Genomic DNA, 14,024 nt, shown 5'->3' on the forward strand with positions numbered 1-14,024 from the left:
ATCATCATCATCATCATCATCATCATCATCATCATCATCATCATCATCATCATCATCATCATCATCATCATCATCATCATCATCATCATCATCATCATCATCATCATCATCATCATCATCATCATCATCATCATCATCATCATCATCATCATCATCATCATCATCATCATCATCATCATATTGGTGAGTTATCTATTATTTATGGTGTGTATCTGACACGCATTACAAGCTATATATATATATATATATATATATATATATATATATATATATATATATATATATATATATATATCATGTCATATCTGTCATGTTTGCTTAAATTAGTAATGTGAAGACTTGGATGTCAACGTGTCTAAGAATAAATACAGTAACCGAATAAGTTAAAATAGAAAATTATTTTAAGTAACGTTGATAAATACAGTTACATATTTGATAAACGTTTAGAAATCTAATTTCAATAAACTGAGTTTTCATTTTAAATAAATATTCTATCCACAACGTCTTGGATTTCTACCCTATATGTTCAGTGTTGGAGAATTTCAAACTAGTGTAAAATCCAATAGCTTTCTAGATAAAGTTTATTTGTAATGAAAGTTGCATAGAAACTATATCATACAAATGACAAACCGTTAAGTGATAACCTATTAATTATTCATCCAGTCTTTTAAGTTCCGGACGTATTCCATCGATGAGAATGAAATTCGATCACTAGTGTAAATGACTAGACATCGTGTTGAATTTTCCATTGGTTGTAGGTAGTTAATCAGGACTGAAATGATTAGACAAACATAACAATAGTTACTACCCAGTGATCAATCATTTGTAAGCATCTTAATCCCACAAGAGGTTGATTGAGCTCCAAGTAGCTCAGTACGAATGTCTGAAATTGTCAAGCTGAGTGATCCGGGTTCATTTGCTTTAGGACTTTAAGTAACCTATTTTTATAAATACAAAATAGCCCGAAACATAGGTGCTACGTTCATGCCACCTACTCCAACCAAACAATGATACAAAAATATCAGTTAATTATCTTTTTACATTTATTTTACCGAACTCTATTTTCCTATAGGTAAACGTTGTTCATTATGACAAATTTATCAACAATATCTTAGATCATGATTGCCTTTCTTGATCATATCCAACTGTTACATAATTTGTACAATGTAAGTATTTTCAAAAGACTGATAGTTTTCAGTTCTTAATGATTCAGTCACTAAACTTCTGTTAAAAGGCATAATGAAAAGTAAATCTTGATTACGCAATGCAAAAGTATTTATATGAACAATCTAATGATAATTGTATTTCAGTGTTTATTTACTTTGCTGTTACATAAATATTAATTCAGCTTATTCTAAGTTTCCATATTAAATTCTATACATAATCTACGAACGAGATTACGTAATTAGAAGATTGTTTATTGTTGAAAACTTATTACTTGAAAGAGGAATCCTTTGGAGCGATGTGTCCACAGTTTATTAAATGCTCCTATATAGAACTAGTAATTGTTTTACATTCACCTTTTAAAAGCTAAGCCGGATAGTGTTCTGAGATGCGTTTGGAAAATGATCGCTTTGTGCGGCCTATGTAATCTGCCCCACATGAGCAAGTAAATTTATAGATACACATTGATGTGGCCCAAAGCAGAAGTTTATCCTTAACACATCCAAGAATGGTAGGCCGCACAAACCGATCATTTTCCAAATGCATCTCAGAACACTATCGGGCTTGGCTTTTAAAAGGTGAATGTAAAACATTTACTTATTACTTGATTATATTATGAATTTTCTCGTTATTTAGCACTTAAAATACTCAAAAATTAACTGGAAAATAGAAGTTTATTACACACATTTAACAACAATACAGAATCTAAAATTGATTGATAACTTAATGGTCAGTACTGTCATATTTGTCTAATACTTTAGTATTAATCAAATTTTATCGATTCAGTTGCAATAAAACCACTCGTGTGAATAACTTGATATCATATCCCTTTATGTCTAAATCATGAATTATTGGATTTAAGAAGCTTCTTGCTGGTCATCTTCAGTCATATAACATAAACGGTCTTTTCTCATTGACTTGTTTACAATCGAAATTGTATACAATCAATTAGATGATGTAATGTATTTGACAACAATGGTGATTAAGTAATTACTCAGAGAATATATTATCTTCAGCTCATGAATCAATCACATTTTTCATAATTAACCAGTACATATATTGACAAGCTTGTTGCTATGTCAAAATTTACATAATTAAAAAGAAAAAGAACAAACTCAGAAATTCATATTTACGTAGTTATTTATTCATTATGCATAGATGATGTCAAATAAAACAAAAAATTATGTGAAATTGTTAATGATTATTGCCTATTCTTTATCAATTTTATTCATTCATATTTGAGTAGTAAGTTGTTCTATCTGTCATTACGTTACTTTGTGTACCTTTAAAAAAAAAATTAAAAACAAAACAACGTCAACTGCTAATTTTAGTAAGTTACAAAATCAATAATTAAAGTAAATAATAACACTATATTTCACATTATGGATTAATATTAGGTAGGAAACCACTGAAAACTGAGAAACAACAGGTAAATGTTTCATTCTAATATAGAACTTCCCAACATTGTTAATATATATACAACATCCATGGTCGAACCCATGACCTTTATTATTAATTTATGTGTGTATATATCTCGCCTTATCAGTTAAATATGCCATTCAGAAAAAAATCTTGTTTAATAGTTTAATGAGTTAATTTATTAAAGAGAAGCTAGGACGAGAATAAGTTTACCAATGACTAACTTGGTTGTAATACTGGAAATTCAGAAATTTAGGCTTCTTAATATGTTTGAAATTGTTTATTAATACATGTATATAACTATTCACGGAAGAATGTCATCAATGTTCATCATCATTGATGAGTAGCTATATCATTAATTACTTAGTTAATTTCATGAATCCTAGTTTTCCTACTGTTATGGTGTGTGCTACTTATATTGACTATAAGTAGTATATGATGTTAGTCGTGAACAGAAGGCCTGGCAGCAGAGAGACAAGAGGATCGAACAGTAAAGAATGGAAACAAAATGCAATTTGTATGAAAATGCAAGAACAATGAAGTCTGAGTCATTACGAAACAATTGATGGACATTTTGCAAATTACATATTTACTATTTGATTGTTAGATTTTACTAACAAGTCCTGTAATTTTGTGTTAGCTACATTCTATTGTCCTCACTGGTGTTCTTGTTCACTTCACTGTTACTCTGAGAAATTCATGTCAATGTCAGTTTTCAAATGTATTCCGTTTAAGCATTATATTATTTTACATGGTAAAACTACAGTACTGATTTGTACTAAATTCATGTCTTTTTTCTGACATAGAAAACTGAAGATATTTAAGTAAGACTACAATTTATGGACGAACCATTCAGATTTAGGATAACAGGTCTTGGATTTTAGGCGCGAAATTCACGCATTCATTTGGCTAAATATGAGTTTTAGCATTTTACCTGATGTCAGTTCGTGATGAAAAACCTCGAATCTAATTCTTAACCTTAACCATCAACTGTGAATCATAATCCTTATTTTTCAAACTACTTTATAAACCCTCATTTAGCCCTAGTTAGTAGGTGGACACTCTCATGGTCACTTTGATGTCGCTCAAAGGTCGTCCATAAATTATAGTCTCACTGATACTTATTTTTATTTAAAACTTAAAGCGTTACGAATTGAATTGATTGTTTTGAGAAATATTTTTCAAGTTTTCATGTGGAGCATTATAATTCAAGATCAGAGTCTATTTGAAACTGTTGAAATCACGTAGTAATACAGTTTGATCGTTTCATTATACACAGTATTTTGATATAGTAGTTTAATTGATAAAGATTTGTATTTGTCATAAACAACTAGGTAGGTTTGTAATTATTGATAACATTTTTGAGATCAAAGAATCATTTTATCACTGAAGAATAATTTTGTTTACATCATCATAGATTTTGATCATGAGATAGTTTCATGTCATAACATCAGCTAATAAAACATACTACAGTTGAAATATTCTATTATCATGAAAGCAAGATTCGTGATTGTTATTTGCAAAGATAGGTGTACACTTTAAATTTTATTCATATCTATGAAATAGTGTATTACCACAGTGTTATATATGCGTCTGTTAATAGTTATACTTGAAAACGAGGTATCGCTACAATTTCCAAGACTCAAAAGTAAGAATAAGGAAGACTGATACAAGTGAAGATTTATTTTACCTCTAAAACATGATGATCACTCTATTCAAATATGCACTCATACACATATTGATTTTTGCACCTATTAGATTATTGATTAGTAAAAAGTCACATATAGGAATTCATGGCGAAATCGTATGTTGTATTTCATGCCGAATATAATTAACGTTAATTTAATACAGGACTATCATATCTTGAATGCTTACATCACACTGAAGTAAATCAATATTATGCTGAACAAAATAGCACACTGAAAATAAAGCATATTCTACACCAAATGATCATCATATTGAATTGAAGAATGAAACTAATGTTGGACATGAATCGTAATGAGTTAAAAATGTCATTTTGCTTTTTGATACCGTCGCATCACACAGAAGCACTGGTTAGCATAACCTAAGGTGTGTTATTATTCGATCTATCGATTGTTTCCAGATTTTGTTGCATAGTAAAAAAAAATACACTTCTTATGAAGATAAAGTTTTTATGTTAAAAAAGGATATAGTCACGTAGTGCTATGCATTGGCCAATCAGGTGACAATCAACCAGTCTAATATGGAGGTCCACAGTTAAAGCAATCTTTGAAATAACATTACAACTGTTCAGTCGTTATTTTATTTATTTATTTGTTGAGTTATCCATTGAACTGCATGTGGGTAAGTTAAATCTTTCTCACATGCCAAGTTCAATGAAAGTAATTATTTTCTTTATCTGTACCTTATTTTACCACCTTGTTTAGATATATTTATCAGTAAGGGCTTGTGGAGATTGTTGAGCTTAGAATGGTATCATGAATGAATCAATATTGAGTCACTATTGAAAACCTGGAAGCAGTGTTTGACGGTCGTCTCACCTTAGTATGAGACACCCCACTAGTACACATCCATGATCTCGCACACGGGATTCTAATCCGTCTCATGTGCGAACGCCTAATCTCTAGACTACTGAGCCAATCGGCATCCAACGGTGTTAATCTCCAACTTCAACTAATCCACGATATTGCGCCACCGTCCTCTATTGTCTTCAGTCAGTAACTGCCTCACAACAGACATGAATGAACTCCACTGGTCATGACTTCTCACTAGAACTGCAAGAAATCCATGTTGAAGCCAATCACTAGTGAGCACCTACTAATTATCAGCAAGGGATTGTGGAGATTGCTGAGCTTAGATTGATATCATGAGTGTTGATCTAACTTTGAACCATTCATAGTATCAATCTAAGATTAGATACATCTTTGATTTCTTTTTTATTATAATTAATATCTATACTTTCTTGTCTACTTTTAAATTATTTATATACACAAATTTTTGTCTAGCTACATAATAACTTCAAATTAAGTTCTAACGGCAGTACTCTACTTGCTTAACAAAATGTTTTATCCTTGTTATTATTAATATTATTATTATCTAACAGTTATATATAATATATAAAAATATTGAGCTGATGTAGTTGGATAACTGTTAGATAATATTAATGTGCCTCCAAATGCCCTGGTACGGCCGAGAGTGGGGCGAGTCCTCTCTCCCTCTTCAAATGCTCTCACATGGCCACGCGTATAGAGCCTCTGCCAGGGAAGTCATACTCACTGCCTTCTCTCACCGGGTTGTTGTTTACGAAATTGAGAGGACGAAAAGCGAATGTTCGGCGCTTTAGCCGGGTTGGTGGACATGGAGAGTTCACGTAGGGGAGTTGGAAAACCCTGATTCCAAACCAATGGTGCACATGGACTCCAGTACCCTGAGGTAACAAATGGCGTATGAACCAATGGTTGGTCACCGGCTACCATGGGACTGCATCTCCTTACGATGCTCCGCTGCCTTCTGGATCAGACCTTCAAGTTGAAGGCTCCAGGTGTGGCCCCCCTAAGAAAACCACCTGCTCCGGTTTGGGCATCCAGGCAGTATCACAGCCCTTACACAAATCTAATAAGTTTTGTGTGGTGCATATCTATCTGCTTCCCCCTTGTACCAGTATTGATGTGTTCAAATAAATAATATAAAAATGTAAACATGTTACTTATCATAAATGATAATATTACTTACTATCAACATATGCTGTAGTTTGAACATAAGTCTCTGTAACAGTATGTAATATATCTCTTGAATTATTTATATCTAATTTATAATCTAATAATTCACTTGCTTTTTCAATTTTACGTTGTTTACGTTGATATTTTAATGCTTCATTAGATCCATGTTCAATTAATTCATCTAAAAAATTATCAATATTTATTGCAGATATATTTCTATTTACATATTTTCTACATAATGGACATGTATTACGTATTTTAAACCAATAATATAAACATTCACGACAAAATTGATGACCACATGATAATAAACGAGTTCGAACTAATAGACCACGACATATAGAACATAGAAATGATTCTTTAATTAAATTATCTAATAATTGATTATTAGTTAATTGTATATCATCTAAATCAATAAATGTGACATTTTTATAAGTTTCAATTTGATTAAATATTTCATTATGTTGAATTAATTTTTCATTAGATTGACATGTATATGATTGAGCATCAACTAAACAACTTGATAATATTTCATTCACTTGAGTTGAACGATTTATAGATGATAATTTCATATTAATTGATGATTGTATCATCATAATAAAATAATAATAATAATGAAAATTTAATTAATTTAGTTTCTATGTTAGTTTTCTACATATTTATATACTGGGTAGAACAAATGTATCTATTTAGTTGTGGTCATATGATTTGAAATGTGACTTTATATTGATTTGGATATAAATGGAAAAGAAATGGTATGTGTTAGTGATTGTATTAGTAATAAGACTCCATAGCCTATACTATTTTTTAATTCATTAGAGTTTTAAAAAAAACTTGATACGAATAAAATGTACTTCGTGCTTAAATATATTTCAATAGGTGAGAGTATATTTGTAGAAAAATTGTTTGAAATAATTAATTCGCTCTCATTGAAATTAACGTCGTATGTCATTTTGGTCAATAACAATTATCTCTTGAAAGCAATGGTTACTTTTACTCATTTACTTACGCCTGTTATTCCTTGTAGAGGAGCATCGGATACCTAGAAGCATTCTACATCTAATTTTGTCCTGAGAAATTGTTTTCAGATGTTAATCAACCTTTTCATGTCTGCTTCCGATTTTCGACGTAGTGTATTGTTCGGCCTTCCTGTTTTTCGTTTTCCTTTAGGATTACAAGTTAGGGCTTGCCCCGTGATGCAGTTTGATGGTTTCTGTCTTTTCCTAATCTCTTTTTCACCTAGAAGTTGATTTGTTTCCTCATACAGTTGGATGTTGCTGATGATATCTGGTCAACTGAGATTTTAGTAATTTTTATAATTGAATTCATGAGTTAATTGAATCTAGACCACCATGGAAAACCTGGAAGCACTGAACAGCCATTTTGTCGTAGTAGGGGATTCCTCAGCAATGCACATGCACGATTCCGCCACGCGAGATTCGTGGGATTCGTCTCATGAATTCAACTATTAAATTACTAAAATCTCCACAAAACCCCTCTTTGATTATAATCATTATGTACTCATTAGTGGGATTTCCTGCAGTTCTAGTGAGGAGCAGTGACCAGTAGAGTTTAACTAGGTCTGTTGTAAGATAGTAACTCACTGAAGACAATGGTAGACGTATCGCTCAATTTCGTGGATTAATTGAAGTTAGACACTAACACCGTTGGATGCCGGTCGGCTCAATGGTTTAGAGGTTAAGCGTTCGCGGGAGAGACTGATAGATCCTGAGTTGGAATCTCGCGAGGCGGGATCATGGATGCGCACTGCTGGAGAGTCCCACAATAGAACGAAACGGCCATCCAGTGCTTTCATGTTTTCCATGGTGGTCTAGCTTTAATTGACTAATGAATTCAACTATAGAATAACAACCGTTAGTTAAATGTGAATCATGTAAAAACTTCACGATGTGAAAATAAATGACTGAACGAATTATCTGTGTATGTATATGTAAGTTTGAGTCATTGGTAGTTGATATTAGTGTTAATAATATTAAATAGATGACAATTTTTATGGCTTAAAATTAATCTAGTCATTATCTTCATATTTGCATAAGTTTGTACTAATATATAGGGATGTATGAAACGCGTGTCTTGGATTCCATCACTAACCACCATCTATGTATGAAATTTATTTAAGCTTCTAATCAACCACTATACTTGTAAAATATCATTGACATCTAGTGTTAATATTACATCCTAATGATCTTTCGTTTGATGTTAATTTCTCAGTAAGGACTCTCCATATATTATCATATTTATTCTTCACAACAATCATACTTATAATACTTAATTTATTTAATACCATTTATTTGATTAGAACAGAGAATTCTCGGCATAAACAATTCAAAATCGTGAAGAGAATTATCGTTTAATGTTTATTCAACTAATAAATATTCAAAAGGTATTAAAATAAACTGTTGCCATAGTGATTATGTGTTATTGATCTATATAAGTAAACTACTTCAACCTATTCTGGTATTAAACTATTTCACTCATAACGTACGCTTGATATTTGAAATAATTAAAAAAAATACAGGTCTTCCTGTATTGTTAAAATGTCGACTAGAAGGGGAAATACACAAAATACTGCGGTCTTTATACTTTTATGTTTTTAGATATCAGTCACTGAGAAAAATTGTTTAGTTTGTCGTAAAAGCCTGTGAGCATATAATAAACTTAAGATATGTAATTAACAAATATAGGGGATTTTCGTAGACTGTTCAATTTTCATAGCTTACATCACTGACTGATTTTAGACAACCATTGTTAACCAGGAAATATTGAACAGTTATTTCGTTCTAGTACGAGAGTACTCGGTAGTGTGCATCTACGACCACAACGGTTCAATAGTCTAGAAGGTGAGCGTTTATTTTGAAACCGAAAGCCCTGGGTTCGAACATACACCATTGGAGTATCCTAAAACAGGACAAAACAAATGTTCACCGTTTACTAGTTTTCAAATAGCTGTCTCATTAATATCAGTTTATGATATAAACTATAACTTAACTGATGGTTGGTTAGTTCTAAAATTGAAATACAATTCTCGCAGTTAGAAAATAAATTATACAGAGTCTTGAATAGACCTTCGAAATTCATTGTATTCCAAAGATCTAAGTTCTAAACATTATTTATAATAGAACATTTTATTAGGTTTAGCGTTACTCAACTCTTATTCGTATTATTTCAAACTGATTCAGTTATATAATTAAAAAATGACATTATTATTTCTTTTTTTAATTACATAACTACTTTCTCACTATCTTGACGAAGTCAGAAACGAAGAATATGATCTACCACAAAGTGTATTTAAAAGAATAACAAACAAACAAACAAGCACAGTTTACACCTAAAGTAGAAATTCATTGATACATTCATATAGTTGAATACCAAGGTAGGTAGGAAAAAAAAATTTGTTTTCGAAATATTTTTTTCTAACAAATCATTGTATTAAGTGTGACAACTATATTTTCTTTTGTCAGTGGTCACTGTCACTTGGTTTACTGTGACACACGCATTTTCTTTTCCTGGTAACTTAATCTATCATTGTAATATTGTGAAAACAATATTTTGGCTGTTAAATTACATCACATGTCACAACTAATTATTTCACGTAATAGTAATAATAATAATAATAAGTGTTAATATTATTATGTGGATTTACTACTGTAATCAATGTAGTTATCGTTTCAGCTTATAAAAAGAACACAAGAACAAGATATAGTGGGATTTTATTTATTTTGTTGATTTTCTTTCAACCTATTACAGCCTGAAATATGAATTGAATCTCGAATTATTATTATTTCAAATCAGCATGAACATTTATTAAACATGTTTCTAGGAGTGTATTGACTGTAAATGTAGATGATATTGATGCAAAATAAATTAAAGTAACTATTATAAAAGAATTGACACACAAAAAAGAACATTGGTGGAGTTAGCTAGTTGTAGTATTGCAATGGACTCTACTCATAGGATTGCTTATAAGTAGTATACAGTAGACCGTTGTATATGAGTTGTTAGTCAACAGCTGGAGACAGGTATCTTAAGAAGCCAGCCAAAACACGGTGAAGTTCCGAATACATATGAGGCTAGAAGAAAAGCTATAGAAGGCAGTCTACAACTAGCTCAAGTTGCAAAATACACAATAGATGCAAATGAAAGATTGAAGACTAAGTGTATATAATTAATAAATAATATGTGTTTCCCTTCTAATTTAGTCTGATTATTCCGTCTGGTCTTGGCTTGTCCAAACATTACGGTATCATTATATCAGATCAACCGAAGTTTATATATTGAAATAGAATCAGCATTAGGGGATCATAATTTCCGATATTTAGCAAATAAATAATTTCACGGATTGAAAACATGAGTCAGTTGAAGCTAGACCACCATGGGACTCCTCAGCAGAGCGCACCCACGACCCCGCACCCCGCGGGACTCGAACCCAGGGCCTACGGGTGTTGCGCGCGAGCACTTAACCACTAGACCACTGAGCCGGCGTCCAACAGTGTTAATGTCTAACTTCAACCAATCCACGAAGTTGCGCCACCGTATACGATTGTCTTCAGTGAGCTGATATCTCACAACAGACCTGATTGAACTCCACTGGTAACGGCTTCCCACTAGAACTCCAGGAGTATTTCTTGAAGTCAGTCACTAGTGAGCAGATGATTATTATCAGGAAGGGTTTGTGGAGATTTTAGAAATTTCACAGAGCGAAACCAGTGGGTCCTGGGTTTGAGTCCCGCGGGGTGCGGGGTCGTGGACGCGCACTGCTGAGGAGTCTCATAATAGGACGAAACGGCCGTCCAGTGCTTCCAGGTTTTCCATGGTGGTCCAGCTTCAACTGACTCATGATTTCATTCCGTGAAATTTCATGTCAAAATCTTCTTTTGAATATTCATCTAAAATCTTCTCCAGTTTTCTACAAGCTTTGCTCATTTTACTATTTCATTGTTGTTAAGCTAGGATAAGAAAGCAAGTTCATGTTTGCTCTAATTCGATGTTATATATTCTGACGTTAGTTCCATTCCTTGAATGACACTGACATTACTTTTATTCTCAGTGTAACATTTCAACCAGTGTGTTTTTCTTTTTATATTTTCCAGTCTGACATTATTTCTGAACAATGTATTTGTATCAACTAAGTGTCAACACTATTCAGCATGACAGGTGCACATTTTCAGCCAGCGTGAGATTTATATCCTTTGTATTATTCTGTTTAAATTTCGTACGTATTTTACAGAAACTGTGTTTTTTAATTTATATAACATGGAAACCGTTTTTGTGTTTTTGCTCCGGGTCATGGAAACTGTAGTGATTCTCGTTTCCAAGTTTGAGCAGTAAGACGGGGGGATACAACAGACCCGACACGTACAGAACAAAGACGACACCAGAGATAATAATTGTAAATATCAACTTGGGATAAAGGTATATCTATTTGATTATTCTCTAATAGATTAAAACGCATGTGTTAAACTCAATGTTGATTTATTATCTGAGTATACTCAACAAATTAGGGACAAATGTAGCAACGTCGAGGCATCCGCTACGGATGAACATAAATATCAGCAGAAACTGAGAAATTATGGTCTTTATTATTATCAACAACAACAATAAATACAAACTTTTACAAATAATTCAAACTGTATCACTATTACAACTTAATAAGCAAAATATCCTTGTAAATAGATGTTTAAGTGATCTGTTTATGAGTGAGTGATAGACCCAGGAAATAATGTGTAAAATAATTCTCTTTTTTTTCCGTAAGACATACAATACACGATGTAAAACTATAAATAATTATGATAACAGGCTTATTATTATGAACAGTAATTATAAATAATTGTTTTAAAAGCATGGATAGATAGTGGCTAGCAGTAGAATGCAAAACCCGCGTTTCGTCCCATTTTGGGACTCGTCAGCTGGATGTACCTGCATCTCATTTTAAACAAGAAAGTTACCGTTAAATACATATCAGCTTAATATATGACTACAGATTTACATTGTAGTTATAACTGAGGAAAATGGTATTTAAAAGAGGAGAAAACTTAAATTTACACAACATAAGAAAGACAAACAATGATGGTAGATAGAGATCTTGACGACCTTCCGAAATATTGACAACTGTTTTAACGAAATACACTCATCTGTAAATAGGTTTTACTTATATTTGAAAATCAGTCAATGAATATCTAACCTTACCTATATAAGGAAATACTAGGCGTTATAGTGAATGAGGTTTTCACTAAATAAATTAATGAAGAGTATGTTATACTGAATTATTTTCAATGTACAATTAATTTTTTATGGGCGATTTCCGAACTGTTATTGAAATCATAAACTGGCCTATAGTGGACATTCATTGAAAACTAAGTCAATTTACAATATCATCAATATTCAATCAATAATTGGGACAAATTTCTTATTTTTAAGATGAATTAAAAGTAAACTTATTACTGAACAAAAATTAGACTTAATTAAAACATATTTTAGTTTGTTCTTCGAATTACTGATGAGTCTGAAAGTAGTATGAAGTAGTTGCTAATTATGAGTGAGAACACCATTCAAATTCTATTAAAACGTTTTACAAATAATTTGAATAGATCAAATCAAATGGTAATTAGAAAATAATATATGAAATGTGATTAAAAGCTTATTTTCTTCCCAATTAACAAGAAGAAATATGTTTAACAAATATTTTGTGGTTTACATAATCAACTGGTCTTTGTTGGCTAACCTCTAAAGACCAGATAGCAATAGACAGGTGTTTTATTATGACTTGGATTTCTAAACAGTGCACGTCCATGAGGATCACATCCAAAATCTTCCGGTCTCTTAGTAAGCAGTTAACTGGCGTCTAATTATTTCCATGTTTATGTTATAACTTGTGAGTTTGTGTCCCTATCAATGTATAATGTAGTGATACCACCACTTAGAGAGCAGTAATTTATCGACCGGACCAATGACGGGTAAAACCCGTACGAGTAATCTAGATTCTTTACCGATCCTGCTTCCCGCTTAACCCTGCCTGTTAAGTCCAGAACACCGATCTCAGCCTCTGCAATATGAACCATTTATTTTAAACATACTGGGTTTGTATACTAACCAAACAGACCACATCGTACCATAAAGTAGGAAATAAAATTTGAATAAGATCTAACCAAAAAGTGGCTGTGAATGTAGGAGACCGAAATTAATAGACAGGGCATAACTTAAGAATGGTAAATCGTATAATAATAGTTCATAAGTCAAAATAAAGCTCATAATAAGAGGGATACGAATATGAATAGTTTAGTTACTTAACAATTATACAATAAAATATATGTATCGTATTTGTCCACAAACAGATTCCACAGTTATCATTCCTTATTCTCATCGGAATAGATAGTGTTCATATTATTATTATTGCTGGTATAAAATGCTGCTAATTTTTAGGATATTTTTTCACGTTTTACGACCAGTTTGACGAATTCACAAATGTTCGTATAGAAGGTGTCGTGAAAATAAGTATAGTAATAGTCCAGAAATAGATTCCAACAGTTATCATTAATTATTCTCATCGGTATATAACAGTTTATCTCAGTCAGTCCTTGATATTACACAACCATCTTTCAATGGTATCGGTTGGTAAATATTGAAATATAGACACGGTGGAATCACGTGCCGATGATGTCATCCAGAATGACAACTGGGGCTTTACAACTAAACTATTTAGATCAAAGAAAATAACATCTC

The 14,024-nt window shown here is 31.9% G+C and overlaps 1 protein-coding gene across 1 annotated transcript; it reads right to left on the reverse strand.

Annotated features, from left to right (window-relative positions):
- Positions 1-2,388: 2,388 nt before the first annotated feature.
- On the reverse strand, positions 2,389-8,398 carry RNF8 (E3 ubiquitin-protein ligase rnf8; the record flags this gene model as incomplete). The annotated part of the gene is made up of 2 exons (XM_035731588.2): positions 6,298-8,398; positions 2,389-2,447 (listed from the first exon to the last, which is right to left on the reverse strand). The coding sequence occupies exons 1-2, from the start codon at positions 6,878-6,880 to the stop codon at positions 2,389-2,391; spliced, it is 642 nt and encodes a 213-aa protein (XP_035585945.1). The 5' UTR covers positions 6,881-8,398.
- Between the last annotated feature and the right edge of the window lie 5,626 nt (positions 8,399-14,024).

This window comes from Schistosoma haematobium, chromosome 6, assembly GCF_000699445.3.
Source record: "Schistosoma haematobium chromosome 6, whole genome shotgun sequence".
NCBI classification, from domain to species: domain Eukaryota; kingdom Metazoa; phylum Platyhelminthes; class Trematoda; order Strigeidida; family Schistosomatidae; genus Schistosoma; species Schistosoma haematobium.